This window comes from Pelecanus crispus, chromosome 21, assembly GCF_030463565.1.
Source record: "Pelecanus crispus isolate bPelCri1 chromosome 21, bPelCri1.pri, whole genome shotgun sequence".
Lineage (NCBI taxonomy): Eukaryota > Metazoa > Chordata > Aves > Pelecaniformes > Pelecanidae > Pelecanus > Pelecanus crispus.
In genome coordinates this window covers 2,689,847-2,717,049 of record NC_134663.1, presented here as the reverse complement: position 1 = coordinate 2,717,049, position 27,203 = coordinate 2,689,847, and the positions used below count along the sequence as shown (strand labels likewise).

General features: G+C 70.6%; 3 protein-coding genes across 3 annotated transcripts; all 3 read right to left on the bottom strand.

Moving 5' to 3' along the window:
* Nucleotides 1–3,441: 3,441 nt before the first annotated feature.
* On the bottom strand, nt 3,442–5,528 carry C21H8orf58 (chromosome 21 C8orf58 homolog). Its single transcript, XM_075724166.1, has 6 exons — nt 5,483–5,528; nt 4,215–4,720; nt 3,974–4,129; nt 3,793–3,880; nt 3,608–3,711; nt 3,442–3,525 (listed from the first exon to the last, which is right to left on the bottom strand). Exons 1-6 carry the CDS (start codon nt 5,526–5,528, stop codon nt 3,442–3,444), a joined length of 984 nt encoding a protein of 327 aa, XP_075580281.1.
* Nucleotides 5,529–8,393: 2,865 nt separating this feature from the next.
* On the bottom strand, nt 8,394–13,046 carry PDLIM2 (PDZ and LIM domain 2). Its single transcript, XM_075724197.1, has 9 exons — nt 12,954–13,046; nt 12,292–12,443; nt 11,847–11,916; nt 11,674–11,765; nt 11,531–11,576; nt 9,352–9,506; nt 8,913–9,058; nt 8,729–8,834; nt 8,394–8,589 (listed from the first exon to the last, which is right to left on the bottom strand). Exons 1-9 carry the CDS (start codon nt 13,044–13,046, stop codon nt 8,394–8,396), a joined length of 1,056 nt encoding a protein of 351 aa, XP_075580312.1.
* Nucleotides 13,047–16,648: 3,602 nt separating this feature from the next.
* SORBS3 (sorbin and SH3 domain containing 3) lies at nt 16,649–25,740 on the bottom strand. Its single transcript, XM_075724196.1, is given in 22 exon segments — nt 16,649–16,710; nt 16,798–16,904; nt 16,995–17,074; nt 17,169–17,345; nt 17,347–17,610; nt 17,685–17,810; nt 17,890–18,004; nt 18,168–18,214; nt 18,302–18,381; nt 18,464–18,588; nt 19,565–19,620; nt 20,533–20,619; nt 20,748–20,789; nt 20,886–20,979; nt 21,079–21,217; nt 21,299–21,362; nt 21,453–21,679; nt 21,763–21,868; nt 21,990–22,160; nt 23,888–23,936; nt 24,275–24,685; nt 25,727–25,740. Coding segments are annotated over 22 exon segments (2,643 nt in total).
* Nucleotides 25,741–27,203: the final 1,463 nt, after the last annotated feature.

The window sequence follows — 27,203 nt, the reverse complement described above, 5'->3', positions numbered from 1 at the left end:
CAGCCCGCACCCGGATCCTGTACAGTCACCGCTGGGACCGAGCCAAGCCTCCTCCCCCGGCACAGAGAACTTCATCTCCCCTCCACTGTTCCTTCCCAACCGCATCACATGCCGGGCCAGGTTTAAGCAAAATAAAATCAGTTGCCACGGTTACCCGGAGCAGGGATGCTATATATATATATATATATATATATATATATAAAACTGCCATGCAAGGAGCCGAGCCCGCGCGCCCGAGCCAAGGCCGTGCTCTCCCATGGGCGACGCGTGGGGAGCCGAGCCGTGGCAGACCTTGCGCCGGCTCCCGAGCGGGCAAAGATCCGTGGCAGCCCCGCAGGGGTGGTCTGCGGTGTCCCGGGTGGGCAGCAGCCACGTGCTGCCTCTTCGCTGGCTGCTCCACGGCCCGGAGGTGCCGTGTTCCTGGCTGCCTGGGATGAAACCCCACCTGGGCTCTCCTAAACCCACCTTGCTTCTCTCGTGGCTTCATCTGCATGGCTGTGGCACCCTGCGCAGGGCTGCCAGCCCTCCCCTGCCAGCTAAGGCCCAGCAACCCGCCTCCGCTCCATCCAGCATCCACCCATCCTCACGCCCTGCAGTCCCAGAGCTGCTCAGCAAAGCCCGGCTCCTGCTCTCTGCCGGCAGCTCCTCCTGCCGTCCCTGCGCTCACGAGAGGGATTTCACCCGCTGGAAACTTAACCCGAGCGTTCCCGGCGGTGCAAACCGCTCTCGGCTTCTGGAAACCTGCTCCTGAGCAAGCAGCCCTTTGCCAGGGCCAGGTCTGCACAGCGGCAGGGCCGCACGCTGCGTGCTCTCCGCACCGGGCTGGGGAGGAGGACTCCGTCTTATATAGTAAAAGTGGATAATTACCGGTTTCTCACACCACCCACAAGATCCCAGCGTAAATAGGGAGAGCTCGCCGAAAGGGAAAATTAACTCTACAATGCGGTGAGCTCTCAGCCTTCGTTTCTGAAACGCTACCGAGCAAAGTTCCTCAGCGCTCAGACCTCCAAAAAGCAGAGGGAAGGGATGCTGCCACCCAGAGCCGGTGGCACTCACCACTTCGTGCAGCCGCTCAGGTCCAGCGCCATGCAAACGCCCGTGCACACCGGGACCGTCGGCTCAGCATCGGGATGCGCCATCCTGCGATGGGGACCATTCCCCACGGACGAGCACAGCTTCATCCTCTTTCCTTCCTGGCAGGGAATAAGCAGAGACAGGCGGTGAGCCCGGCCGCGTCGCAGCATCCCGACTGTCCCCCTTCCTCCCCAAAGCCCCCATCCCCCTTGGGGACAAGACCCCCAGGGGACACGACCCAGGTTTTGCAGATGCCATCCCCCAGCCAGTCCAGCAGTAAATGCAGATGACAGCGTACCGCCAAACTTCAGGGCTTTCCCCCAGAACTGGGTGAATTAACCCTCACTGGGACCGCCAAGTCCAGCACACGCCCGGGTCCTCGCCTCAATTTGCTTTGTGGGGTGCTCGGGAGCCTCCCCTTCCTCCAGGTGATCCGGGAGCACCAGGGCCATCGCCTGGGCGAGAGAACAGACCTCCCTCCTCCTCACCTCAGCCCCAAAAACAGAATCAGCATCCTCTGGAGCAGCCTCAGCATCCTCCTCGGGATCAGCCACCAGGATGGGGCTGGGGGACCACTGGCGAGGGGGCTGGGCGGGGGGCCGGCACCCAGCCAGCCCAGGCAAAGGTGGTCGAAGCCATAGGGCAGCCGGCTGCTGCTGCAGCATCTCCCTGGTGTCGCAGCAGGGGCTGGAGGCAGAGAAGCGCACCGAGGGCGTTGGGTCTCGCTCTGAGCGGGCTCAGCCGACAGCGGTTCCCCGCGCACGTGGTGTGGGAGCACAGAGCTGGCTGCCCTGGGACTGAGAGAAACCAGAGAGATCCCCTCTGAACACAAATCCCCCCCCACAAAAATCAGTATGTGGCCAGAGCACCCAGCAGGGAAGGGCCCCATGTCTTAAGGTCCGGCCCAGGTGAGTGTTCGGTGCTGCAGAAGGCGCAGGCGGTGCAGGGCAGCCGGGGAGGGGGCTGCCCAAATGCCCACCCCACCGCAGGGACACACATCCATCCCCATCCCTACATCTGCCCGAGTCGCTCCTGCTCCTGCCCTCGCCCTGGGGAATCTCCCCAGGGGAGCGGATGGGGGTGATGGGAAGAGGTTCAGTGCTGGGGAGGGGGGAACAGGGATCAAAGACCCCGTGGCACCACCCGGGAGCGAGTCTGCTCCAGAAAACTCTCGTGGCTTAACCGGCAGCGTCCCCTCACCATGCTATGCTCACAGCCAGCCCCGGGGTCACTGCCAGAGGCCCCCCCGCCACCCCTCAGTGCCCGGATCAGTGCCCCACGTTAGGGACGGGCACTCACGTTTCCAGGGAAGGAGCGGTGGGATGCGGCGAGGCTGGAGCAGCCGCTGGGGCCGGGCTCCGAGGATGCCTGGCTGCTGCCCAGGGATGGCATGGGCGGGAGCGGTGCCGGGGGTCTCGGGAGAGGCTGCGGGATACGCTGCTGGGAGGGGAAAAAAAAAAACCAACCCAGAAAACCAAACCCAAGTCACGGTAGGAAATCAGCAGGGAAGAGGGGGGATGGAGGGGATAATGGGGGTACCTGGTCAGAGAGCGCCTGGCCGGGACCGCCGGCAGCTTCCCCCCAGCATCTTCCCCGCCTGCGGTACCCGGCCCTTCACCACGCAGACCCGAAGCCACGATGAGGGGCTCCGTCAGCACCAAAACACCGCGGCGGAGCAGCCCCCCGGGCCAGCCCCCTCCTCACCTGAGCTGGAAGAAGACCCCACCCCCGTCCACCACCCCAAACACTCCTGCAGGGTGGGGACCCCCCCGAGGAAGACCCCCTGCTTCCCCCCGGCCTGCGATGCGACCGGGAGCATCCCCCCCCCACCTCCCCCACCCCCGGCGGGGACCCGCCCGGCGCCCCCTCCCCACCCACCTGCGGCAGCAGCTCGGCGGGGAGCAGGGGGCTCAGCAGGAAGGGGTTTTTTTGGGGGGGGGGGGGGGGGGGGGGGGGGGAGAAGCTGCTTTAGCCTCCCCAAGGCAGCCGGAGCCCCGCCCGCCCCGGGGCTGATTTGGGGGGGGGGGCAGCAGCCGCTTAAACTGGGCCGTGGGACCGGGGCCGGGCGGACAAAAGGAGAGGAAAAGCCGTCGGAAGTGATGCGGTCGTGACGCGCCCTCGCGTGACGTCACGCCGGGGTGAGGGGAGTGACGTCACCGCGCAACAGCACATCACCTCGCAAAGAGCCGCCTCCTTAGCAGTGAAAAGGCTTTATTCGGGGAAAAAAGGGGGTGTGGGGGGGGAGCGCCGGGCCGGGGACCGGCCCCGGGCGGGGCGTGACGTCATAGGGTGGGGGGTGATGCAATAGGTGCAGCGCAGCTCCATCATCCAGGGGCGACGGCGGGGCCGGGACCCCCTCCCCGGGTCCTACCTGCAGCGGCCGCCCCGCAGCGAGCGGCGGGTCAGGCGGGTGAGCAGCACCTTCACCCGGCCCCAGTGCGAGCGCCCGTCCTGCGTGCGAGACGCGGCCGTCAGCGGTGGGGGGACCCCCGGAACCCCTGCCCGCCGAGCCCCGAGCCCCCCAGGCCCGTACCTTGTCCGGTGTCGGGGCGCCCGCCCCGCTCTCGGAGGGGTCCAGGAGGCTGGGGGAGCTGGCCGAGTGCCCCCACATCCTCTGGCAGGGCCCAGGGTCAAGCGCTGCGTGGAAAAAGGGGATAAAGGCGGCGTGGGGGTCCGGCCGGGCACGGCCCCGCCATCCCCGCATCCCACCGCGCTCACCTGGCGCCTGGCTGTCCGAGCAGGAGCGCGGCCGGAACCGCTCGCCCCTCCACACGCCCTGGTCCTGCCGCGGCAGCTCCTGGCTGGGCTGGGGGGCGAGGAGAGGCAGGGCGTGAGCTGGGCCTTGACCACCCCCCACCCCCAAACCACCCCGAGCACCCCACGTCCTCCCAGCCCTCACCGCGGTGTCAGGGCGGGTGCGCCGGGCGTCCGCCGCCTGCTGCCGGAGGAGCCGGTTGTCCTGCTGCAGCCGGGCCAAGCGCTCCAGCATCTGGCAGACGTGCTCCAGGTACCGCAGCCCCTGCCCTGGCACGGGCAGCGCCGCCTCCGCCGCGGCCTGCGGGCAAGCAGGGGCTCGAGGACCACCGGGCAACCGAGCCGCCTCCCCTCCCAGCCGCAGGCACCCCCTCCCCGGCACGCACCGCTCCCTCGGGGTCCTCCACGCCGGGCTCCTCCGGCTCCCGGGGGTCCCGCGCCAGCTCTGCCCGCAGGTCGGCTGCGCTGGCACTGTGTCGGCTGAGCTGGCGCGGGCAGCGCCCGGGCACCCGCTGCCTCCTGCTACGCTGCGCCGCCTGCACCAGCTTCTTGCTGGCCGAGCAGCTGCGGGGCGGCCGGGGGGGCTCGGTGCCCGGCTCGTCTCCGGGGGGGTTCTTCTCCGGTGGGAAGCCGTCAAGGGAGAAGCTGCTCTCAGAGCCCACGGGCGTGGAGGGCGAGTGCTCATTGCTGGCCATCTCCACTCCGGAATCTTCCGACTCTGACTTGAGGAGCCGCCCGCTCGCCGGGGGGCTGCTGGGGGAGAGGGGTGGCGGTGGGGGGGGTCCCCAGGTGCTCATCCCGCCCGGGGGCTGCCGCGGGCTCTCCTGCAGCCTGCGATAGACGCTGGCGGAGGTGCGCACCACGCAGCTCTCCGTCGTCTCCCAGGGACCATCTGCGGGGCGAGGGGAGGCCGGGTGGGGTCAGATGGGGGGGCCCTGGATGGGGGGAGGCTTGGTGGGGTGCTCGCCACCCCCGCACGCCCGGGCCTGTCACCCCTCCCAGCCCTTCGAGCCACCCCGCAGCAGCTCCAGCCATGCCCGAGGCCGCTCTCCCCACCGCCATGCAGAGTTGCAGCCCTCCTGCCCAGGGACCCCTCTCCGGAGGGTCCCTGCAGCCCCTGCCTGGTGCTGGGGGCTGCTCATCCGATGCCGGCATCTTGTCACTGCCCCCCAGAAACATCCCCCCACGCCCAGCCCCATCCTCCCTCCTCCCTCCCCACGCTGCCTGGGGAGCACCCGTGGTGCTTGCCCCGACCTGGCCGGGGCTGCACCCCGCTGTCACCGCACCCCGCTGTCACCGCACCCCGCTCCAGCTCGGTGCCAGCCTGGGACACAGCAGATCCACGGGGGTCCATGTTCCCCCCCCATTGTGGGACAGCTCCAGGGACCTCCGGCTCCTCACTCTGGCCCCCGCAGCGTGGGGGACATCGCCGGCCGGGATGTCCCTACCATCACCCTGCAGCTCCGGGTGGGATTGCGGGGACGCAGCGGGGGTCTCGGCCCTTACCTCCCTTCCCCAGCCAGGCCACGGCAGAAGGCTCGGGGAGGCGGGGAGCGAAGCTTTGGCACCCTCCCGGCACTCCAACTCGGGGTGCAGAGCTGCCCACCCCCCTGGCAAGCCCCTGCTGGGCGGCTCATCCCCCCCACGCACTCACAGCAGCTGAACCTCCTCTTCCAGATGGCGCGGGAGCCACCCCACATCGCCGAGAGCCGGAGCCGACTGCCGGGCGCGCGTCCCGGCGCTCCCTTTTATAGCCACCCCAGCCGGCGACGGGCCCTGTATCCAGAGGCACCTCATTACAGGACTGGTTCCCAACTGGTTCCTTTCAGGATTTGGGATCGGCGATACTGGCTGGGCCGGTGGTTAAGAGCTCCCTTCCCACCCCAGCTGAGAAGGCGGGGGGGTTATTTGGGCACCGGCAGGCTGCAGGCAGGCACCCGGCTGCCGGATGAATCCCACCGCTTTGGGGAGACCCCACTCAGGGCCAAATTCACCAGTTGGGGGGTCCCCGGTGCTCCCAAATTCCTGCCACACGGCTTCAGCCGGGGCTGGAGCCACTCACCGTGCATCCCTCGTGGGCTGGCGAGGCCGGCGCCCGCACGGCACGGGAGCCGGCACCGGGAGGTCACGGCTGGCCGGCGGACAATCCCCACCGTTCAGCGGGCGCTTGAATCCCAGCAATGCCGTGGGGTGGCCCCTCCGCCCCGGCACAGCCAGCTGCCGGCAGCCCCGCTCCCACGCACCGAATTTCCACAGGCTGCCGGGGCTGCGTGGGACGGCCCCGTGTGCTGAGGGGCTGCTTTTCTCCCGGCCACGGCAGTTCCCCCGCTACCACGGGGTCTTCACCAGGCTCGAAGCCCCACCGGGGTGGTGGGGGGCACAGGGGGGTCCTTATAGCTGGGAGAACTCAAACCTGTCGAGCTGCCGCTGTGCTGGGGGTCCCCCCCGAGTCCACAGCTCCGGCCCAGACCCCCGGTACGTCCCAGGCTCTGCTGCTGGAATGGGGGGTCCCAGCACAGCCTGAGCTGGGGGGCACGTAGAGATGGGCCATGGGTTTCTGGGACCCCCACACCGTATGTAGGGACCCAGCGGGCTCGATCCCGGTGCAGGCGCAGGCCCGGCAGCCCAAATACGCAACCAAAGGCAAAACCTGGTTTGAATTCCCAGCAGGGCCAGCGCCCTGGGCCCCTCCCTGCACGGCAGCCACAAACTGGGGGTCCAGGGACCCCCAGAGACACCCTTCAGCACAGACACCACAAATTAGGGGTGGGGGGGTGTGCCAGAGACCCCCAGGGCTCCCCTCCAGCACAGCCACCCCAAATCAGGGATCCCTGAGGACCCCCCTCAGCATGAACTTGGCAGGTTGGGGACCCCCAGCTGCACCGGGGGTGGGGGCAGGGGGGGGTCCCCCCATTGCCCCGGGGGTCCCCGACTCACCGCCGTGCAGCTCCACGCTGAAAGCTCCGCGGCGGCGCCGCATCCCGGGGCGGGAGGGACCGGGGGCCGGGCAGGGTGAACCGGGAGGGAGCACCGGGAACCGGGCAAGGGAGCACCGGGAACCAGACCGGGAGCAGCGGGAGCCAGGCAGCCCCTTTGCCGCTTTATGGGGCAGGGCTGCGGGGCGGCACGGCCCCGGGGCGGGGCAGGGGGGTGGTCTCAGCCCGGGCAGCCCCTTTGCCCCCAGCCCCGGCCCGAAGCAGAAGCGGTTTTGTCATTTTTTTTTTTTTTTTTTTCCTTTTTTTTCCCCCTGCACCGAGGCCGGGCTGGCGGCGAGGGCAGGAGGGACGGGCAGGACCGTCCCCATCCCTCCCTCCCCGGGGATGCTTAATTAAAGTGCCCAGAGCATCGAGCACCGCCTGCCTGGGCCCTGGCAGGGACCCCCGGGGGCAGGGGGACCCCCCCCGGGGCAGAGGGACCCCCCCCCGGCCGGGCAGACCCACACGGGTCCAGTAGCCGAGGGCCCGGGGCTGACCCCCCCGGGGGGCTGCGGGAATTGGGTGCCTCGACACCCTCGAATTGGGCGAGCGCTGGGCCGAGGCCGGGGCGCTCGGGGGGCTGCAGCGTACCCCCCGCAGAGAGCGGGCAGGGGGGCTGGCTGGGGATGTGGGGAGCCGGGGGTCGTGGGAAGGGGCTGGTCCCCTCGCAGGCTCCATGGGGAGCTGCCGAGAACAGCAAAGCCCAGATAGCAGCAAAGCTCGTCTCCGTGCAAACAGGCGCGGAGGGCAGAGAGCAGCGATAAGAGCCTACCCGGGCCTCCGCAGGACAAAGGCCCCGGCCAACAGCCCCCAATAAATCCCCAACACCTCCCAGGGACGCCCGGAGCAGGGAGGGCATGGTCCGGCTCTACTGGCAGCCCTGACCTTCCCCGGAGCAGGGCAAGGCCAGCCGGCACCGAGCCCTGCGCATCACCGGAGCACCGGGCCTGGGGGAGCCTGCGCCAAGCCCTGGACCTCCGCCCCAGGGCAGGGGGGCTGCTTCCAGCTCCCCACCGCTGCTGTGGGTGCAGGCAGGAGGGTGCGGGGTCCTCTGGGGTCTGGGGTCCTCGCCTGCACCTTCCCCGGCCTTGTGGCTGCCTGCTCCCCCAGCCCGCTCAGTCCAGACATGGGAGTGGAGCAAATATATATTATATTTATATAGATATCTGGTTTGATATCTCGGAGAAGCCCTTTGCAGTCAGTGTACAAAGCGGTGCCAGCCCCCTCGCTGGTACCTAAGTGCTCAAGCATCCCTGTGCCCCCCACCATGTCCCTGCTGTGTCCCCAGGCCTCCGCAGCTGCTGAGAACCGACCCAGCTCATCACACCCCCACCCCCCGCACCCCCCCCCCAAACACAGCAAGGGCAAAGGCGGGCAGCTGCAGCGCATCCCCCTCCCCGGGCCATCCGCAACCTGGTGATGCCCTCAGCCCCCAACCCAACACCCCCCCCGCAACCGCAGACCCCGACCCTACGAATGCAGCGGGGCCAGGGGGGTGCTCCGGGGGGGGAGCGGGGTGCTTGCTGCTCCCCGTGACACAGTGGGGTGCAGGCAGCAAGCTCCCCTCCGCACTGTGCCGGTGCCTGGGGCTCAGCAGTGGGGGGAGACGGGGGGGGCGGCGGACCCCCCCGGGGGGCCCTGGTAGCGCAGGCGGGCGTGCTTCTCGCAGTAGAGCTCGTCGCCCACCCAGAAATGGCCCCGCATCTTCAGGTTGAGGCCGCAGTCGGCGCAGGCGTAACAGGACGGGTGCCGGTAGCGGCCGTCCTGGATCCTCACTGCCTGTGTTCTGCGGGAGACGGGGAGGAGGGGGGCATCAGCGGGGCACCCCGTGTCCCGCCCCCCCCCAGGATCAGCCCCATTTTGGCTCTGCCGGGAGCGATGGCAGGGACAGATCCTGCCCAGGGAGCCTCCCCAGCCCCACTCACACGATGGTGCTGCCGCACTTCTCGCAGACGTGCAGCTTCTGGACGCCGGCCACGGGCTTGCGGGCGCTGGGTGAGAGCCGGCTGGGGAAGGGGGCTGCGGGGCAGGCTGCGGGGAGACGAGGCCGTCAGGCTCCCGCCATCCCCCCAAAGCCAGACCCCCCATCTCCCCCCGTACCCCCTTCACCTCCGCCCTCGTCCTCCAGAGCCTCCTGCAGCAGGCGGAAGGTGCTGGATTGCCGCGGGGCCGCCCGCAGCTCCCGGTTCTCCTGCAGCATCTTGTAGACCTCCGAATCCTCCTCCAAGCGCCGCATGGCCGGCTCCGAGCCCAGGCTGCGGGACGGCACCCCGGCGGGAGATTGGGGTGGGGGTTCCCAGCACCCGGACGCCTGGGTCCACCGGGCTGCACCCCGCCGCCCGCCACCTGCTCCCTCCACCCTGGGGAGCTGCCCCAGCCTGCCCGGCCCTCCCACGTCCCTACCGACTTCTTAACTCTTTGCACGGGCTCCCTTGGCGAGGCAGCACCCAGCACGCACCCTGGGGTGCGGAGCTGCCATGGGTGCATGGGGCGGGGGGGCTTCCCCGCCTCCGTGTCCCCCCCGCATGGCCCCACGCCCGCTCCGTACCTGTTGCAGGGGCTGGGAGAGGGTGAAGAGCAGTGCCGCTCCCTGCACGTCTCCCAGGGGTTTGGGGGGGTCCTGAGTCCCGGCGAAGGCGGGCGGGGGGGTGGAGGCAGGGTCGGCCCCGGGGAGCTGTTCTGGCCGCTCCAGCCTCCTTGCTCCTGGCAGGGGAAGATGGGTGCTGGGTGCCCCGGGGGGGTGCGGGGGGCCGGGGCTGGTAGGGGGGTGCTGCAGCAGCCCCCCGCAGCATACCCTGAGCCTGGGGGCCAGCGGGGCATCTCCCGGGCGGGGAAGGGCAACTGCGGACCCTCCCTCTCCTCCTGGGCACCCCAGGGACACCCAGACCTGGCCCAGGAGCTTTGTTCCCAAGCCCCCGTCCCCAGAGGGCTGGGTGCTCCGCCGTGCTCCCCGGGAGGGATGCAGGGATGCTCCACGGCTCGGCATGGGGCAGCTGCTTCTCCTCCCCTCCCGGGCTGGGGTCAGTGGGACCCCGGGGGGGCCAGGGGCAGCACCCCCACCGCTCCCCACCCCGCTAACCCTGCGCCTGCGCCCGTCCCCTCCCCGGCATCTGCTCCTGCTTAGCGGCCCCGGCGAGGCAGGAAAGGCAAAACCCCGGCTAAGTGGAAGCCGATGTTCCTGGGAGCAGCCGCCACGCAGATGCAAACCCCGGCAGGAGCCCGGGGATGGGGATGGGGATGAGGAGCCCCTGCCCGGACCCCGCGGAGACAGAGAGGGGCTCTGCAGGGTCACGAGCAGGCAAGGGACGAGCTAAAATTAGGCACGGGTGGAGTCGGGCGCCTTGGCCTCGTCCCCACCAGCGCCAACCCGCCCCGGGATGAGACGAAAAGCACGGTCCAAGGGCAGCCCTTCCCCTCGCCGCCCCTTTGGGCAGGGGGTTTTGGGCACGGCATCCAGCACAGCCCCAGCCCCGCGGTGGGGGGGCTCCGGGGCAGGGAGGGACCCTCCGGGGCCGGCACCAAAGCAAATAAAGGGCTGGGGAGGAAGGAGGGAGCGGGCGGCCGGAGGAGCCAAGGGGCGGCCGGGGCTGCGGCCAAAGGCAGCTGGGAAGGGCTGCGCTCAGGGCCGCTGCGTTTCCCGATTTGGGCTTGAAAAACAAGAAAAAAGCAAGCGGGGAGGGAGGAGAGGAGGGAGACGCCAACCCCGGAGTCGGCGGCTGCCCCACGGGGCGCAGCAGCCGCCCAAAACCGCGTCGGGGAGGGATGGGGCGGCCGCGGGCATCCCGGGACCGGTCCGGGCGGCGGGAGAGGCATCCCGGCCCCCGGGCATCCCGGCTCCGCTCCCCGGGCATCTCACCACAGCAGGGGCCGGCGGGCGCTGCCGGGCCGTGGGTCCCTGCCCTGCCAACACCCCAGTCCCCCGGGCTGGCAGGAGCAGGGCCGGGCCTCCCCAAACTGGTTTGGCCTCCCTAGGCTGGCGCCGTTGCCAAGAGGCGCCGGGTAGGAGCCAGCAAAACATCCCCGGCCAGGCGTGCCGGTGCCCGCGGGGCCCGGGGGTGCCTGCCAGCGCGGCGGGGAGGCGGCCGGAGGCACCGGCGGCGCGGCAGACGCGGTCCCTGAGGCTGAGCGGGGCTGGGCGATAATGTGGCAATGGGGCGGCAAAAGGCGATGGTTTGGGGCTGCAGAGAGTGATGGCTTGGGGTTGCAAGAAGCGATGGTTTGGGGCTGCAAAGGGCGATGGTTTGGGGCTGCAGAGGGGGTTGCAAAGGGTGATGGTTTGGGGCTGCAAGAGGTGACGGTTTTGGGTTGCATAGGACGATGGTTTGGGGCTGCAAAGGGTGACAGTTTGGGGCTGCAAAGGGCGATGGTTTGGGGCTGCAAGAGGTGATGGTTTGGGGCTGCAAAGGGCGATGGTTTGGGGCTGCAAAGGGCGATGGTTTGGGGCTGCAGAGGGTGATGGCTTGGGATTGCAAAGGGCAACGGTTTGGGATTGCAAAGGGTGATGGTTTGGGGCTGTAAAGGGTGACGGTTTGGGGCTGCAGAGGGCGATGGCTTGGGATTGCAAAGGGCGACGGTTTGGGGCTGCAAAGGGCGATGGTTGGGGCTGCAGAGGGTGACAGTTTGGGATTGCAAAGGGCGATGGTTGGGGGCTGCAAAGGGTGACGGTGCATGGATCCCCCCCCAGTATCTCCACCTGGCCCCACGCAGCCCCCCAGCTCCCTTCTCACCTGGCTGAGGCCGGGACAGGCGAGCTCCTCCTCCGGGGGCTGCGAGCTGCGGGGAGAGGACGCAGCCATCAGGAGAGTCCCTGGCCCTGCCCAGACCCCTGCCCACCCCCCCCAGCCCCACACACAGCCGGGTCTGGCCTTACCTGCCGCTGCCGGGCGGGGGGCTGAGGGACGGCGGGCTGGAGTAGGAGGGTCTCAGGGCACGCTGGCTCTCTTCCTGCATCCGCAGCACGTCCTGGGGAAAGGAGGGAGACGCCAGCAGCTGAATCGGCCCTGGACGGGGGACCGGGGTGCACGGGGGCTGCCCGCGGCTCACCTGGAAGCGTGTGGCCAGCCTCTCCGGCGAGGTGTCCCCGTTGGTGTGGCTGGGAGGTGGCATCGGGGACCTGGGGACCAAGGGAGAGTGGGGGGTCCCGCAGCCGCCCCAGGAGCGCGCAGCCCCTGCGCAACGTGGCGTGGCTGTTCCCCAGCAGCCCCCCCGGGGAGGTGGCGAGAGGCAGCAGCCCCAGGCCCCCCAACTGGGACCGGTCGGCCAGGTAACGGCTGCCAGGGCTGCGCGGCCTCGTTACCGCCTGACTTTTTAATTACAGAGCCGGGACAGGCTCCCGCGGGGAATGGCACAGCCCCAAGAGTCGCCGGAGGGGAAAAACAACCGGCACGCACATGGTTGGGGACCCCAGCCCGTGCGGGGATGCCGCTTCCCTGGGGCTGGGGACCCAGGCGTCCGGGCTGCTGCCACCCCCCCCCATCACAGCACCCACCTCTCCACCTGCAGCCGGAGCTGCCCAGGGCTCTGCTTGATCTTATTCTGCGCCTCCACGTTGAGCATCTCGGCAGCGCTCTCCCCATTGATGGCAACGATGATGTCCCCGGGCCGGAGGTCGCCCGCGGCCGCCTTCCCGTGCTCCGTCACCTCCGCAGAGAAAGGGACACGGGGCCAGCCCCGGTGTTAACTCAGAGGCGCTGGGGGCAGCGAGCCCCCCGCCAGCCCGGCGCACGCCGGCGGGAAGCAGCCTTTAATCGCGGCATTGCCACACGCAGCCCTCGTGCACAGCCGTGGCCAAGGTCCAAGGTCCCGGCACACAGTTGGGTGCAGCCAGCTCCGTGCCGGTCCCCGAATCCCACCCCACCGGGATGCTCCCACCCACCAGGGTCCCCATGGCCGTGCCAAAACAGTGCCAGCCCCTCTGCCGGGGTGTGCACCAGCAAGGGGGAACCAAGGCCGCGGCAACAACAGCCGGAAAGTTGGCGCGGCCCTGCCCAGCCCAGGGGCGGCACCGAGCCCCCGCGCCCGCCGTGGGGCCGTTCCCACGGAGCGGGATCCCTCAAGGACAGTAAACAGGATCCGCTGCCCGGAGCAGCCTGGCACGGCACCCGCCCCGCAGCCCTCCCCGGGGTGAGGAGGCAGGCGGGGGGCTCCTACCTTGGAGACAGTGATGGGTTTCCCAAAGTCCCTTCCCCCGGTGATGCGGAAGCCCCAAGGGGCCGGGCCGGCCAGGGTCACTGTCACCGGCATGGCAGCGGGCGGCTCTGGGTGGGCAGGGAGTTGCGGCATCAGGAAACCCCGGGAGCGCCGAGGGGACGAGGCAGAGGAGAGCCCTCTCCTCCCTCTGCGAGGCACAGCCCGGCAGAGCACCTGCCGGAGGCTTCCCCCTGTCCCCGTCCCCCCAAAAGTCCCCAGCACCGGGCCGATGGAGCCCGTCAGCGCCTTCCTTCCGGGGAGGGGACCCGTGTCCTCGCGCCGTCGCAGGGTGCCGGCAGCCACCGCTGCTTCCTCTTGCCTCCCCGGTGTTGCCGGCCGAGGCTGGCAACTTCCTCCCCTGCCGAGCCCTCCTGGGGACGAGGGGGTCCCAGGCACCCACCGCCCGGTGCAGCCGGTGGGACGAGGCAGGCGAGGTCCCCCCCGCCGCCCCCGTGGCCTTGGCAAGGCAGCAAAATCGGTGCCGCCTTGGCAGCGAGGCCGGTGGCTCGTGGCGCAGCACGGCAGGGCCAAGCCAGCGGGGTTTGGAGGGGAGGATGCGGCTGCGAGGGCAGCCAGCGGCCGGCAAGGGAAGGATCCTGCTGCTCACCACGGCGGGGTCCGGACACGCGGCGGGGCTGCAAAGCGCCAGCGTCCCGAGTCCTTCGCCCCGCAGCAAACCCGCGCCGGGGAAGGGTGCTGAGGGTCCCCGTGGCACCCCAGCGAGCGTGGCAGTCCTTAGCTTCGATGGGACCAGCGGGAATGGGCAGCCCCCTCCCCTAAAAGTCAGGTCTGGTATCCCTGCTCCCTGTCCGGCTGCCCCACACCAGCCCCGTCCCGTCTCGCCGCAGCCGGCAGCTCAGCCGGGCCCGACTCCACCGGCACAGCCCCGGGGTGGCCGCGGGAGCCGGGCACCCCGTCTGCAACCGCCGGGGAAGGCATTTTAAAAATCCCAAGCGCACAAAGAGGGGCTTGAGAGGCTGCCTGGAAGAATTTCCTGGGCTGGGCTTCGCAGCGGCGGGAGGAAACCCCAAACCCCCTCCCCATGCCCGGCCCCGCTCAGCATCCCCGGGCAGCGAGGTCTGCTGCCCCGGGGACCCCGACACCCGGCGGGGCATGGCCCCGGGATCCCCCGAAAGTGCTGCACCCCTCCTCCAGCTCTTGCACCCCGCATCTGTCCCCTGCACCCCTCCTCCAGCCCCTGCATCCCCTCTCTGTCCCCTGCATCCCCTCTCTGTCCCCTGCACCCCACCTCTGTCCCCTGGAGCCCCCCTCTGTCCCCTGCACCCCCTCTCCATCCCCTGCACCCCACCTCTGTCCCCTGCAGCTCCCGTCTGTCCTGTGCACCCCACCTCTGTCCCCTGCACCCAACCTCTGTCCCCCGCACCCCCCCTCTGTGCCCTGCACCCCCCTCTGTGCCCTGCACCCCACCTCTGTCCCCTGCAGCTCCCATCTATCCCCTGCACCCAACCTCTGTCCCCTGCACCCCTGCACCATGCCCTGCACCCCACCTCTGTACCCTGCAGCTCCCGTCTGTCCCCTGCACCCCTGCTCCGTCCCCTGCACCCCACCGCTGTCCCCCTGCACCCCTGCTCCGTCCCCTGCACCCCACCTCTGTCCCCTGCAGCTCCCGTCTGTCCCCTGCACCCCTGCTCTGTCCCCTGCAGCTCCCATCTGTCCCGTGCACCCCACCCCTGGCCCCTGCACCCCTGCTGCGTCTCCTGCACCCCACCTCTGTCCCCCTGCACCCCACCTCTGTCCCCTGTAGCTCCCGTCCGTTCCCTGCACCCCACCCCTGTCCCCCGCCCCCCGCCCCTGTCCCCCGCTCGGTGCAGGCTCGGCGCCCCGGCGCACAGCGATGCTTTTGTGGCCGTGGCAGCCGGCGGGGCCGCCTGGCCCCCCACGAGGCGCGACGGCGGGTGACAGGCGATGCCAGGAGCCACCCGGGACACGGCGACACGGGGACAAGCCCTGCGGGACAGGCTGCCCGCACCACCCCCCGCAACTCCCCTAGCCGGGGCAGCGGCACCCGGGGAACCCGAGGCCACCGGGACCCCCGAGAGCTGCATCCCCCCCAGGCACGGGCACCCCCGCACCGCCGGCAGCTCCCGGCCCCGCGCCCCCCGCAGCCCCCCGGGCCGTGCCCCGCAGCCCCCCCGGGCGCACTCACCGGCGGGCGGCCGAGCCGGGCGGCCCCGTGGGGCGGCGGAGCCGAGCGCGGCCCCGGCGGCGGCACCGCCTCCTCGGAAGGGGCCGGCGGAGCCCGACGGGGCCGGGCCGGGCCGGGCTGCTCGGCAGCGCCGTCTGCGGGCACGGCCGCCCCGACGGGGCCCACGGCCCGGCCCGGAGCCGCGGGAGGGCGGGCGAGGCCCCGGGAGCCGCCCGTGGGTCGGGGGGGGTGGGGTGGGGGGGTGCCCCGCGGCCCCACGCCGCGGCAGCTCCGTGCGGCTCTGCATGCGCCGTTGCAACCCGCCCCGGGACACCGTCGCGGTTCCGCATGCCCCGTTGCAACCCCACATGCCCTGCTGCAGCCCCCAACGCCCCTGTGCAGCCCCCCACGCACTGTTGCGACCCCCACGCTCCGTTGCAACCTCACATGCCCCGCTGCAAGCCCACAAGCACCGCTGCAGCCCTGCATGCCCTGCTGCAGCACCCCCATGCCCCTGTGCAGCCCCCCAGGTACCGTTGCAACCCCACACACCCTGTTGCAACCCCACAAGCACCACTGCAGCCCTGCATGCCCTGCTGCAGCCCCACATGCCCCTGTGCAGTCCCCCATGCACCGTTGCAACCTCAGATGCCCCATTGCAACCCCCCACGCCCCTGTGCAGCCCACCACGCCCCTGTGCAGACCACCATGCCCCGCTGCAACCCCACATGCCCCGCTGCAACCCCACATGCCCTGCTGCAGCCCCACACACCCTGCTGCAGCCCCACACACCCTGCTGCAGCCCCCCACGCCCCATTGCAACCCCAGATGCCCTGCTGCAGCCCCCCCACCCCCGTGCAGCCCCATCATGCTCCGCTGCAGCCCCATGCAGCGCCAGAACCCTGCACAGCACCGCAGCCCCACGGTGTCACCGCCACGCAGCGTGACAATGCCACAGGGGCCACCGCAGCCCCCTGGGCAGCCCCACACAGCATCCCACAGGCCCCTGCCCCATGTCTCTCCCCGCCGCATCAGCCCCACCAAGCACCGCCGCATCAACTCCCTCCCGTCCCAGCAGCACCGGGCTGGGCTTCGGCTCGGGCTGAGCTGAGCTTTAATGATGGACAAGAAGCAAATGCGACTCCCGGGAGCGTGGCACGGCCCAGACTGGCATCTCGGGTCACAGCCGTCACGGCCAGGCCTGGCACCGGCCAGGCACCCCCCGGCACCGGCTGGAGAGGAGCAGGGGGTTACGGCCACCGGGACGGTGGGCGATAAGGCACCGGGCAGCGGTGAGGAGGGCTCGGATTAAGGCACTGGAGTGGGGGAGACCCCCACGCAGGGGGGATTGGTCCCTGTTAGAGCAGCCCCATAGGGGCGGGAGGCAGCTAGAGGCACTTCGTCCCCGTGGGGGGACACAGAGGGGACGCGGTGGGGATGCTGGGCGGCCGAGGTGGGATATTGGGGACCCCTCAGCCCCACGCCGCCCGCTGGGCTCCTTTTCTCCAGGTCACACCGGCGCCACGTAATTGCCGGGGAAAGTGCCGAATTTCTGCGTCCTCCTGGACACACCTGGGGGGGGGTGGAAAAAGGCAAAGTGATGCGGTGAGGGGGCCGCGGTGGCATCCCGTCCCCGTCCCCGTCCCCGTGGCCACGCACCCACGAACCAGCCGTCGTCGCACTGCTGCATGACGTCCACCCGGTCCCCCTCCAGCAGCTCCAGCTCGTCGGTGTTTTGGGGCCGGTACTGGTAGAGCGCCCGGTACCTGCGAGACACCAGCGTGGCCAGAGCCCGCGCCGCCACGGGTCCCGCGTGGGGACAGCCGTGCCACGGTGCTGCTCCCGGCCCTACTTACGGGGTCCACTGGATTTCGGAGCCGTTGTAGGATGGGGTGGGCTCGGGGCGGGTGCTGGTGGGTGCCCCCGGAGCTGCGCGCTGCAGGGGGAGAGGATGGGTGCAGCGTTACGGGGCAGCACCCACATCCCCAGCGGTGCCGGGGCGGGGGGCTGCGGCGGGGGGGTTCCCTCACCTGCTCGGGGGGCCAGGCCGGGCGCCGGGGCTCCTGGGGATGGGCGGCCGCAGGGTGCGAGGGGCCGGCGGGGGCTGGCGAGGGGTGAGGGGCACCGGCATGGGGCAGCTTTGGGGAGGGGGGGAAGGTGAAGCCGAGTTGGCGGGGTGAGGACAGGCACCCACCGGCTTCATTGGGACCCCCGCTCCACTGCCTGGGGGGAGCCGGCGGAAAGCGGGGGGCCCCGGGGACCGGGCGAGAGCTGCGGGGACGGGGAGCCGGCCGGGGGCCGGGGGCTGGCGGAGGCGGGCGAGGGTGGGAAATCCTCGGCGGTGGCTTTGACCCGCGGCTCCTTCAGCACCTGGACGTAGGTGGCGGGGAAGATGCCCTGACGGCTGGTGCCGGAGATGCGTCCCTCGTACCAGTTCTCGTCCACCCGCCGCACCAGGCAGACCCGCTCGCCCTGCCGACGGGACGAGAGGACGGCTTAGCACGGCGCGGCGCGGCGCGGCGCGGCGCGGCACGGGGCGGCGGTACCTTGCGGAAGGAAAGCTCGACGGGCAGCTCCCCTCGGAAGTTGTAGAGCGCCAGGGCCTCGCCGTACTCCAGCACCTGGATGGTGGGTGCCTTGATGGGCTTGGGCACCTCCGTGGGGGGCAGGATCTGGGGTGGGGGGACACGGGGGACAGTCAACGCCAGGCTCGCCGAGCCCCACCGCCCGCTCTCCATCGCCCGGGCTCACCTCCACGTAGTTGGAGGGGAAGATGCCCACGCGGCCGTGGTGCTCGCCCTCCAGCCAGTTCCTGTCCACCTCCTTATGGATGTAGACGATGTCCCCCTTCTGCAGCGTCAGCTCCCTGCAAGCGGCAGCGCTCAGGGATCACCGCTCGCGCCAGTCCCGGGGGGCACCGACCCGGCCCCAGCGCGGCCACCCCACATCCCGGGGCTCCTCCGGTCCCCGTCCGCTGCCCGAGGGACCGCGGGGGCACGGCGGGGACCCCCAGCAGCACCGTCACTTACTTGGGTGACTCGGCTTGGAAGTTAAACTTGAGGCGAGCGGCTTTCATCTGGGGAGGGAGAGGAGCAGTTATGGGGGGACCCCCCCATCCTGGCCATCCCCGGTCCCGTATGGGATGGCACCATCCTGGCCTCACCTTCTTCTCCTCCCTCCTGACGGCCTCCACGGGGTCCCCCACGTCAGACAGGCTGGGGAGGGTCCCTGACCTGAGGGTGTCTGCAAAAAGCGGGGTGTCAGCAGCCGTCGGGGCGCGTGGGGTGCCCCATGGCACACGGCTCGGGTTGGGGGGGGGGCTCACCTCTGCCGGGGGCTGCGCGGCTGCGGTCGCCGGCCAGCCCCAGGCCACCGCGCTCCATGGCGGGGCTGGCGGGCGGGCGGTGGGTGCCGGGGGGGCTCTGCGGCCGGCGGGGTGCCGGGGGGGTCCTGCGGGGTGCCAGCAGCTCAGGGCAGGGCTCGGCCCCGCTGCCACGTACGCCCCTGCCCTCCCTGCTCCCCGCCCTATGGCCGGGACCCCCGGCTCCTCCGGGATGGGGATGCCGGGGTCCCCATGGCTGCACCCCGCTGGGGTCACGTCCCGGAGGCAGCCAAGGCGGGACGGGTCCAAAGTTTGCCGGCGGTGCCAGCGGCACGTCCCTGTGCCGCGGAGCAGGAAGCACGGAGCGGGCGAGCAGCGGGGAGGGCCAGCCTGGCTAATGGATAACCCTGCTCCCCGGGGGCACTAAAAGAGCCCAAATCCCCCCCCCCACAGCATGGAGAGGGTGTGGGGCAGGGGGGCAGCCAGCCCTCCGGCCCCCATGAGCACCCTTTTGGGGTGTTAGGGTAGGTCCTACAAGAAGCGCAGCGCTTGTTTGTTTGTTTTCCTCCCGCTGCCAGGGCGGGGGGGCCGTGGGGATGCCCCCAGGGATCCCCCCGGGGCCCGTGGTGCGGCAGCACCCAGCGCCACAAGCGTCCCCTGCCCGTGCCGGGGGTGGCGGGGACGTGGGGACACAGAAGTGGGAATCCAGCCGCTGTCACCTCCCCTGGGGCTGAGCCAAACCCCGGGGACGCGGCGTTCCCGCATGGGCTGGACGGGGGAATGGGTGAGCCCTGCTCCGGGCCCCGTCCCACCCACCGGGCAGCCGGCCCGGCGCCGGGGTCCCCCACCCGTGACGGGGCGTGGTGGGGGGCGAGGCGGCCAGCGGTGCCGCGGGGGGCTCCGTGGGGGGCCGCGGGGGGATGCGTGGGGACCCCCACCCCACCACGGGAGCTGGGACACTGGAGGGACGATCCCGCCTGCCTCCCACCCCCCACCCAAAGTGGGGCCTTGTTCTGCCACTGCCCCCCCCCTCCCCGCCACGAGTGGGGCCTGGGGCAGTGGGATTTGGGGTTCGGGGTGCGGGGAGCAGCCGGCTCTACTCACCGAGCTGCCGGGGAGGCCGGAGCAGGGGAGCGAGCGGTGGGAGCAGCCGCCGAGCTCTGCCGGAGAGGAGCGGGAGGGGGTGGGAGAGAAAAATTAATCATCCAAGAGGCTGAGTCTCCGCGGGAAGCGAAGGAGTCCAGCGCCGGCTGTGCAGAGCCAATAACCGCCGGACGGACAGACGGCGCGGTGAGACAGGGTCCTAGCGTCCCACGGCCACGGTCATGGCCACGGTCATGGCCACATGCCGCCGGCCTGCCGAGCATGCACCCAGCCGCGTGCACCCAGCCATGCACGTACCCGGCCCTGCCTGCATCCAGCTGTGCCTGCATCCAGCTGTGCCTGCATCCTGCCACGTGCACGGCCAAGCCTTGCACGCACAAGGCTGCGCACGCGGCTGGACGTGCACGCGGCTGGATTTGCACGCGGCTGGATTTGCATGTGGCTGGATATGCACACGGCTGGATTTGCACATGGCTGGATGCACACGCAGCTGGATTTGCACACGGCTGGATTTGCACATGGCTGGATGCGCACGCAGCCGGATTTGCATGCGGCTGGATGTGCACGCGGCTGGATGTGCATGCAGCTGGATTTGCACACGGCTGGATGTGCATGCGGCTGGATTTGCACACAGCTGGACGTGCACACAGCTGGGTGTGCATGCAGCTGGATTTGCACGTGGCTGGATGTGCATGCGGCTGGATTTGCACGTGGCTGGACACGCACACAGCTGGATTTGCATGCGACTGGATGCGCACGCAGCTGGATGTGCACGCAGCTGGATTTGCACGCGGCTGGACGTGCACGGGGATGGATTTGCACGCGGCTGGATGTGCACGCGGCTGGATTTGCACGCGGCTGGATGCGCACGCCGTCCGCCCTGCACGTCCCTTAGTGCCACCCGGCCCCCGGGAGGGACAAGGGGCAGCAGGACAGCCCCAGGCTAGCGCGGGCAGGGGCAGGGGTACCTGGCAGTGGTGCCGACGTGTCTCTATGGCCCTCATGTCCTTGTCCAGCTCCTTGCTGAGCTGCTCCAGCTCCTGCTCCAGCAGCACCTGCGCAGCCAGGATGGATGGGGCTGCGGTGGGCGAGGCTGGTGCTGCCCGCACCCCGCGTCCCCGTGGCATGGGCACTGGGACCCCCCCTGCCACCCCCGGCACCCTGCCTGCCGTCGGCAGCTTACCTCGATGGGCTGAGCCCGTGCCGGTGGCACCGCCGCCGGGGGCTGGAAAGGGCAAGGGGCCAGTTAGGTGTGTGTCCGCCGCAGCGCCCGTCAGCATCGCTGCAGCGCTGGGGCTGAGCAGGTGCTGGGGCTGCCTACCTGCGGTGGCTGCTCCAGCACCGAGAATTTCCCCGGTTCGTAGTCAAAAATGCTGCCGGGCTCCGCGGTGGCACCAGCCTCACCCCAGCTGGTCCTGTGGGGAGCCGGGAGGAGCTGAGCCCCAGCAGCCCCCCGCTCTGCGGGCACCGGGGTCCCCGGGCACCGTTTAGATGCCGGCCTGTGCCGCACTCACCAGTCCAGCCCGTTGGGCACGCCGGGGGGCTCGGCCAGTGACGCCCCTTTCTCCCACGGCTCTGGGGGGGACGGAGGCACCATGGTGGGCGAGGGGCCGGGCTTACCCGTGGGGCAGCCGTGGGCATCCCAGTCTGGCTCTGCGGGGATGGAGGAAGAGGCGGAGGTGAGCGGGTGCCGTGCCACGCCATGCCGCGCCGCGCCGCGGTGGCGGGACTCACCTGGCAGCTTGCGGTGGATCTGCCGGAACATGCTGCGGTACCAGTCGCGGGGCCGGTCGACGCTCTGCGGGGACACGGCGGGGCGGTGAGGAGGTGATAAGGTGGGGAACACAGACACACACACACAACCCCAGCCCCGTGCCCCCCGACTCACGGAGCGCGAGGCGATGGGCATCCCCGTCTCGTCCACCGGCCCGATGCCGTCGTACTTCACCCAGCGCCTCTCCCGCCGCTTGCTGTCCTTGGTCCAGGTGGCCGACCAGCCCGGCGGCCGGGGACAGGCAGGGGTGGTGGCCCCGGGGCCGGGCATGGGGCCGGTGGGTGCCGGGGTGCTGGGTGCCTTCGCCTCCTTGGCCGGCCAGGTCTGGTACCACCCGCTCGCTGGGGACGAGGCGGGCGAGGGTGAGCTGAGCATCGTTTGGGGGAGCCCGCGGGGGTGTCCCCGGGGTGCTCGGGGCCGGTACCTGAGCTGCTGGGTGCCGCCCGGCCGCGCTCGGCCACGCCGTGCGTTGCGGGGTCGTGGAAGTCGAAATTCAGCGTATCGGAGCCGTGGTGGCGGATGACGGGCACCTGCGGCACAAGGAGGGGGTTGGCGCGGGGGCAACGTGGCAGTGGCGGAGGGATGGAGGCGGAGCGGCTCCCCAAATCCCACTCCCCCCCTGGGCATGCAGCAGCCCCCGGCCCCACTCACCCGCGTCGCCGTGTACTGCGGGGGCACCCACAGCGGTGGGTGGAAGGGGGGGACGTCCTCCATGCCCAGAGCCCGGCCGGCGTCGGGGGGCAGGAGCCGGCCCGCCGTGGCCGTGGGGTGCCGGCCCGGCACCCCGGGGCTGCCCGTGCCCTGCGGGGGAAAGCGGCTGCGCTCACGGCGGGTCCCGTCCCTGCCTGCTGGATGCTCCCCCTTCGTCTCACCGCGCTTTGCCGGGGGGCTGGGGCCTCCGGAGGAGCCCCAGCCCAGCCCCATGCCCACCTCCGGCGACTGACCCCCTCCCAGTGCCAGGGAAGCGGCTTTTCCCAGCGGGAACAGCCCTGGCACGGCTCCCTCATGTTTTCCATGCGGCCTCAACCCCGCCACGGCCGCATCCGGACCACCCGGTCCCTCTCCCCGCCCCAGCTCTGCAGCAGGGATGGATCCAGCCCCCCTGCGCTCTTTGGGGAGCAAACACCCCAGGGCGGGCCAGGGCCCAGCTGCCTGCCCATCGCCCCGGCATCCCGGCGCGGTGGGATGTGGCTGGCGCCGGTGCCCTCCCGCCCGGGCACGTGGCAGCAGCGGCGTCGGGCAGTGCCGCGCCGGGAGAGCTGCCAGGGCTGAGCCTCCCCGGGGCCGAGAAACACGAAAAGGCAGAAGTATTTCCCCACCCTGCAGCGCAAACAGGGAAGGGAGAGGGGAAGGAGGGGAGAGGCAGCAGGAACGCGCGGCCGAGCCCAGCACCACCCCGCCGGGAGGCCGACGTGCCCGGCGGAGCCGTGGCCGTGACTCACCGCTGGCACCGCCGTGCCAGGGCCGCGGCACGGGGCGGGGGGCAGGCGGAGGGGACGGGACCCCCGTACTGGCTCCCGACACCATCACGGGGAGACGCGGCGGCGTGGGTTGTGTTCCAGGGGTGGGAGCACCCCCGGGAACTTTTTGGGTACACCCGTGTCCTTGCTCGTCCTCCAGCATTGCCATCCCCGCCAGGCACGGGCAGCGCCCACGGGACTCGCAGATGCTGCGGGGGACCCGTGCTGAGCTCGGCACGGCGCAGACCCCTCCTCGAACAGGGCCACCGGTGCTGCTGGGGGGCTGCTAGCCCGGCACGGTGCCCTGTGTGCCACGCACAGAGCGGGCGGGCACCCCTGGGCTCCTTGCTCCCGACACCGCCGGAATCTCTGCAGCCCGCAAGGCTGTAATTAAGGGGTACAACCACCGCGGGGAAACTGAGGCCTCGGGAATGACTCGCCCCGGGGCACAGAAAGTGGGGTGCAGCCTCCCACCCCCTCCAGGACACCCCAACCGTTGCCGCTCCGTTCCCAGCACCGTGCCCTCCTGCAGCCCCATGGGGCTCAGCCCCCGTCCCCCCAAAACCTGGCCCTGGGGAGGGGGTCCCGGTCACCCCCTCCTCGCCGGCCCCCGAGCCAGCTCTTACCTCCTGCGCGGTGCCGGCCGGGGGCCGCCGGCCAGCGCCGGCCTCAGTGGGACCGGGGGCTCGGGGAGCCCCGCGGCGAGCGGGACGGAGCTGCGAGCGGCAGGGAGGAAAAACGCACGGCGCAAACTTTGCCGGGGGAAGGAGATCGGGGGCCTCAGCGCGCGGCGGGCGGCCGGTGGCGAAAGCCCCCCGACAGCATCCCCCGGTTGGGCCGGCAGCCGCCGTCCTCCCCGGCGGTGGGTGCCCGTGTGCCCCGGCACCCTTGGGGTGCGCTCGCCCCCCCAGCGCTCCCCGCTCTGGAGCGGGGCCGGCCCATTCAGAGTTTCCAGTGACATTTCCAGGGACGGGATCCAGGGAGAAGAGCCAAGAGGCTGAACTCATCCCACGCCCCGCGCACGCGTTCCCGTGCACCCGGCCCCCGCTTACGAAACGGGGCGAGCCCGGTGCTGCCGGCACCCCCTGCCCCGCCGGCAGCTGCCCCCCGCCGGGATGGAGCCGGGGGCTTGGAGGGGCTTTTTGGGAGAGGATGGGGTGGGAAGTACCGGGAAGAGGTCAGGACCTGAGCGGGGCTCTGTGCTCCCGTGGCCCCCCAAGCCCTGGCACGGGGGGCACGGTGAAAGCTTTCCCACGGGTGACCCCTCCATCCCCTCGGGGTCTGGGCATGGGGGATGCCCCATTTAACCCCTCCGTGCCCTGCTCTGCGGGTGCCCCGTAGCCCACCTCATGCCCTCCGGCAGCGCCCGCATCCCAGCCTCCGCCGCCCTCGCCCGTCGGCCGCTTCCTGCTCGCTGCTCCCCGAAACTGCTGACAGCCCCGAAACGGGGCAGCCCCGGCCCTTCCTCTGCCCCACGTGAGCTCAGGCCGCTGCCCCGCTCCCGGGAGCTCGGGCGGGAGGACGGTGGCTTTGCCGCCAACCCCCAGCCATCCTCGGTCCCCACCAAGCCACGCGGCCCCCTGCCAGACGCTGCTGCTGGGCACGATGGCAACAACGCTGCAGGGCCGTGATGCTGCACCCGGGGGGACGAAGGGGACGGGAGCGGGCGTGCTCCCCGCTGTCGCTGCACCCGGGGGGATGAAGGGGCAGGAGCGGGCGTGCTCCCCGCTGTCGCTGCACTTGGGGGGACGAAGGGGACGGGAGCGGGCGTGCTCCCCGCTGTCGCTGCACTTGGGGGGACGAAGGGGACGGGAGCGGGCGTGCTCCCCGCTGTCGCTGCACTTGGGGGGACGAAGGGGACGGGAGCGGGCGTGCTCCCCGCTGTCGCTGCACCCGGGGGGGACGAAGGGGACGGGAGCGGGCGTGCTCCCCGCTGTCGCTGCACCCAGGGGGGGACGAAGGGGACGGGAGCGGGCGTGCTCCCCGCTGTCGCTGCACCCAGGGGGGGACGAAGGGGACGGGAGCGGGCGTGCTCCCCGCTGTCGCTGCACCCAGGGGGGGACGAAGGGGACGGGAGCGGGCGTGCTCCCCGCTGTCGCTGCACCCAGGGGGGGACGAAGGGGACGGGAGCGGGCGTGCTCCCCGCTGTTGCTGCACCCAGGGGGGGACGAAGGGGACGGGAGCGGGCGTGCTCCCCGCTGTCGCTGCACTTGGGGGGACGAAGGGGACGGGAGCGGGCGTGCTCCCCGCTGTCGCTGCACCCGGGGGGGACGAAGGGGACGGGAGCGGGCGTGCTCCCCGCTGTCGCTGCACCCAGGAGGGGACGAAGGGGACGGGAGCGGGCGTGCTCCCCGCTGTCGCTGCACTTGGGGGGACGAAGGGGACGGGAGCGGGCGTGCTCCCCGCTGTCGCTGCACCCAGGGGGGGACGAAGGGGACGGGAGCGGGTGTGCTCCCCGCTGTCGCTGCACCCGGGGGACGAAGGGGACGGGAGCGGGCGTGCTCCCCGCTGTCGCTGCACCCGGGGGGGACGAAGGGGACGGGAGCGGGCGTGCTCCCCGCTGTCGCTGCACCCAGGGGACACAGCTCCTATCCAACAGCCATGGAGTGCACCGGTGCAAGCCGGGGACACCGCAAGGAGGAAGCGGGTTGGGGACAGGAGCCGGTCCTGCTGGGGACACACGGGCAGAGAGGGCTGGGGGCACGGCCACGGGCACCTGGGGAAAGGGTTAAACCCTGCGAGGGGAGCCCAGACCCCATCCCCTGCCCCGCCAAGGGGGTGACTGGCCCCTCCAGCCCCGCTGCGTGCCCAGGTCGCAGCGCCCACTGGCAATGCCCTCCCGTGGGCAGCGGGGGCCCGGCCGCCCCACGCCGCTGCAGCCCAACCCGGGGGGGCCCAGCTGCACCCCCGGGCAAGGCCCGGACTCACCTCCGCGGCCCCATGCACCGTCCCGGGCGAGCAGCCCGCGGGGTGGGCCCTGCCTCCCTTCTGTCCTGCTCCCAGCACCAGCCTCCGCTCGCAGATAAATATTTAACGCGCAGCCTGGGACAGGATTAACAAAGGGCGAGTGTTTCCTGTTTGCTCGGCGCTGCGATGCCAGCCGGGAGCGCGCAGCCGGGCCCGGCCATGATCTCTTGGCCAGGGCTGTTGCCGGCGGCCACCGCAACCCCTCGCCGCCGACACAGTGCCCGCGGTCAGCGATGCTGGGTGCGAGGAAAATTGGCGGTGGCTCCCCGCTGTTTGGTGGGAACGGCCAGGAAAAGGGTGGGAGAGCCGGAGCGTGCCTTCCCCGGTGGCTTCCGGCAGCTGGGGAGCAGGGATGGCTGTCACAACCGCGGTCACGCCGTGCCCGGGGAGCTGCGGCGAGGAGCCGGAGCCGGCAAAACCGATTGCACGTGGTGAGCTGAAGTCGAGGGCGAGGAGCCGAGCCGAAGCAGCGGCAGAGGTGCTGCGGGGCAGGCGCCAGATGTGGCGGCCACAGCTGGGGACCGCACCAGCCCCACTCCTCGGCCGGGGAGGGAGCAGGCGATGCCGGAGCCAGGAGCGCGGGAGAGGCCGGCGGTGGGGCGCAGGTTGGGGATCCCCGGGCACGAGGGGCAAGGAAGGAGCCGGGAGGGTAAAACGAGAGCCAGCAAATGCCCTCCTCTTCCTCCCGGCACCCAGGAAGGCAGGAGGAGGGTTATTTACTCAGCCAGCGGCTGGAAGGATGGAGGGGCGAGGAGAGGGAGCTCCAACAAAAGCGCCCGGGAGCGACTTTGCAAGTGCCGACGTGCCGGGGAGGTTGGGAGACGCCATCTCGGCGCTGCCCTGGCCCTGGAGAGGGGCCCTGAGCCAGGCAGCGGCCGTAAAACAGTCCCTAAAAACCCCTTCCTCCCTTCCCAAAAGCCAGTCAGCACCCGTGGGGCTCCTTGCTGGGCCCTCCGCCCCGGCAGCCAGGCACCCCAGAATAAACCACAGCAGAGCCGAGTGACTGCGTCAATTTTTAACTTTTTTTTTTTTTTCTTCTCCTTAAAGATGACTTCCAATTTACATTAAGACAGTTCTAACAAATTCATTCCTTGTTCACAAAAAAAAAAATTATATTAAATAATTTCTGCCAATAAATAACACTTTCACCATTTTTTTTTTCTCCTTTAAACATAACTAAAAAAAAAAGCAAGGGAAAAAAAAAAAAAAAAAAAGGAGGCAGTCTCCAGGCAACGGGCATATGATCCTTCAGCATCGAGAACCCTAAAAATCACCATCACTGCACCCAGCACGTGTCCCGTGGGGCTTCAGGTCCTCCCTGGCAGAGGCCGGCTGGCCTCCACACATCCCTGCCACCGCACCTAGCTAGGTCGGATCTGTGCCCGAGTGCCGCGACAGGCTCCCGGGCTGGCACGGGCAACAAGAGGTTCTCCCGATG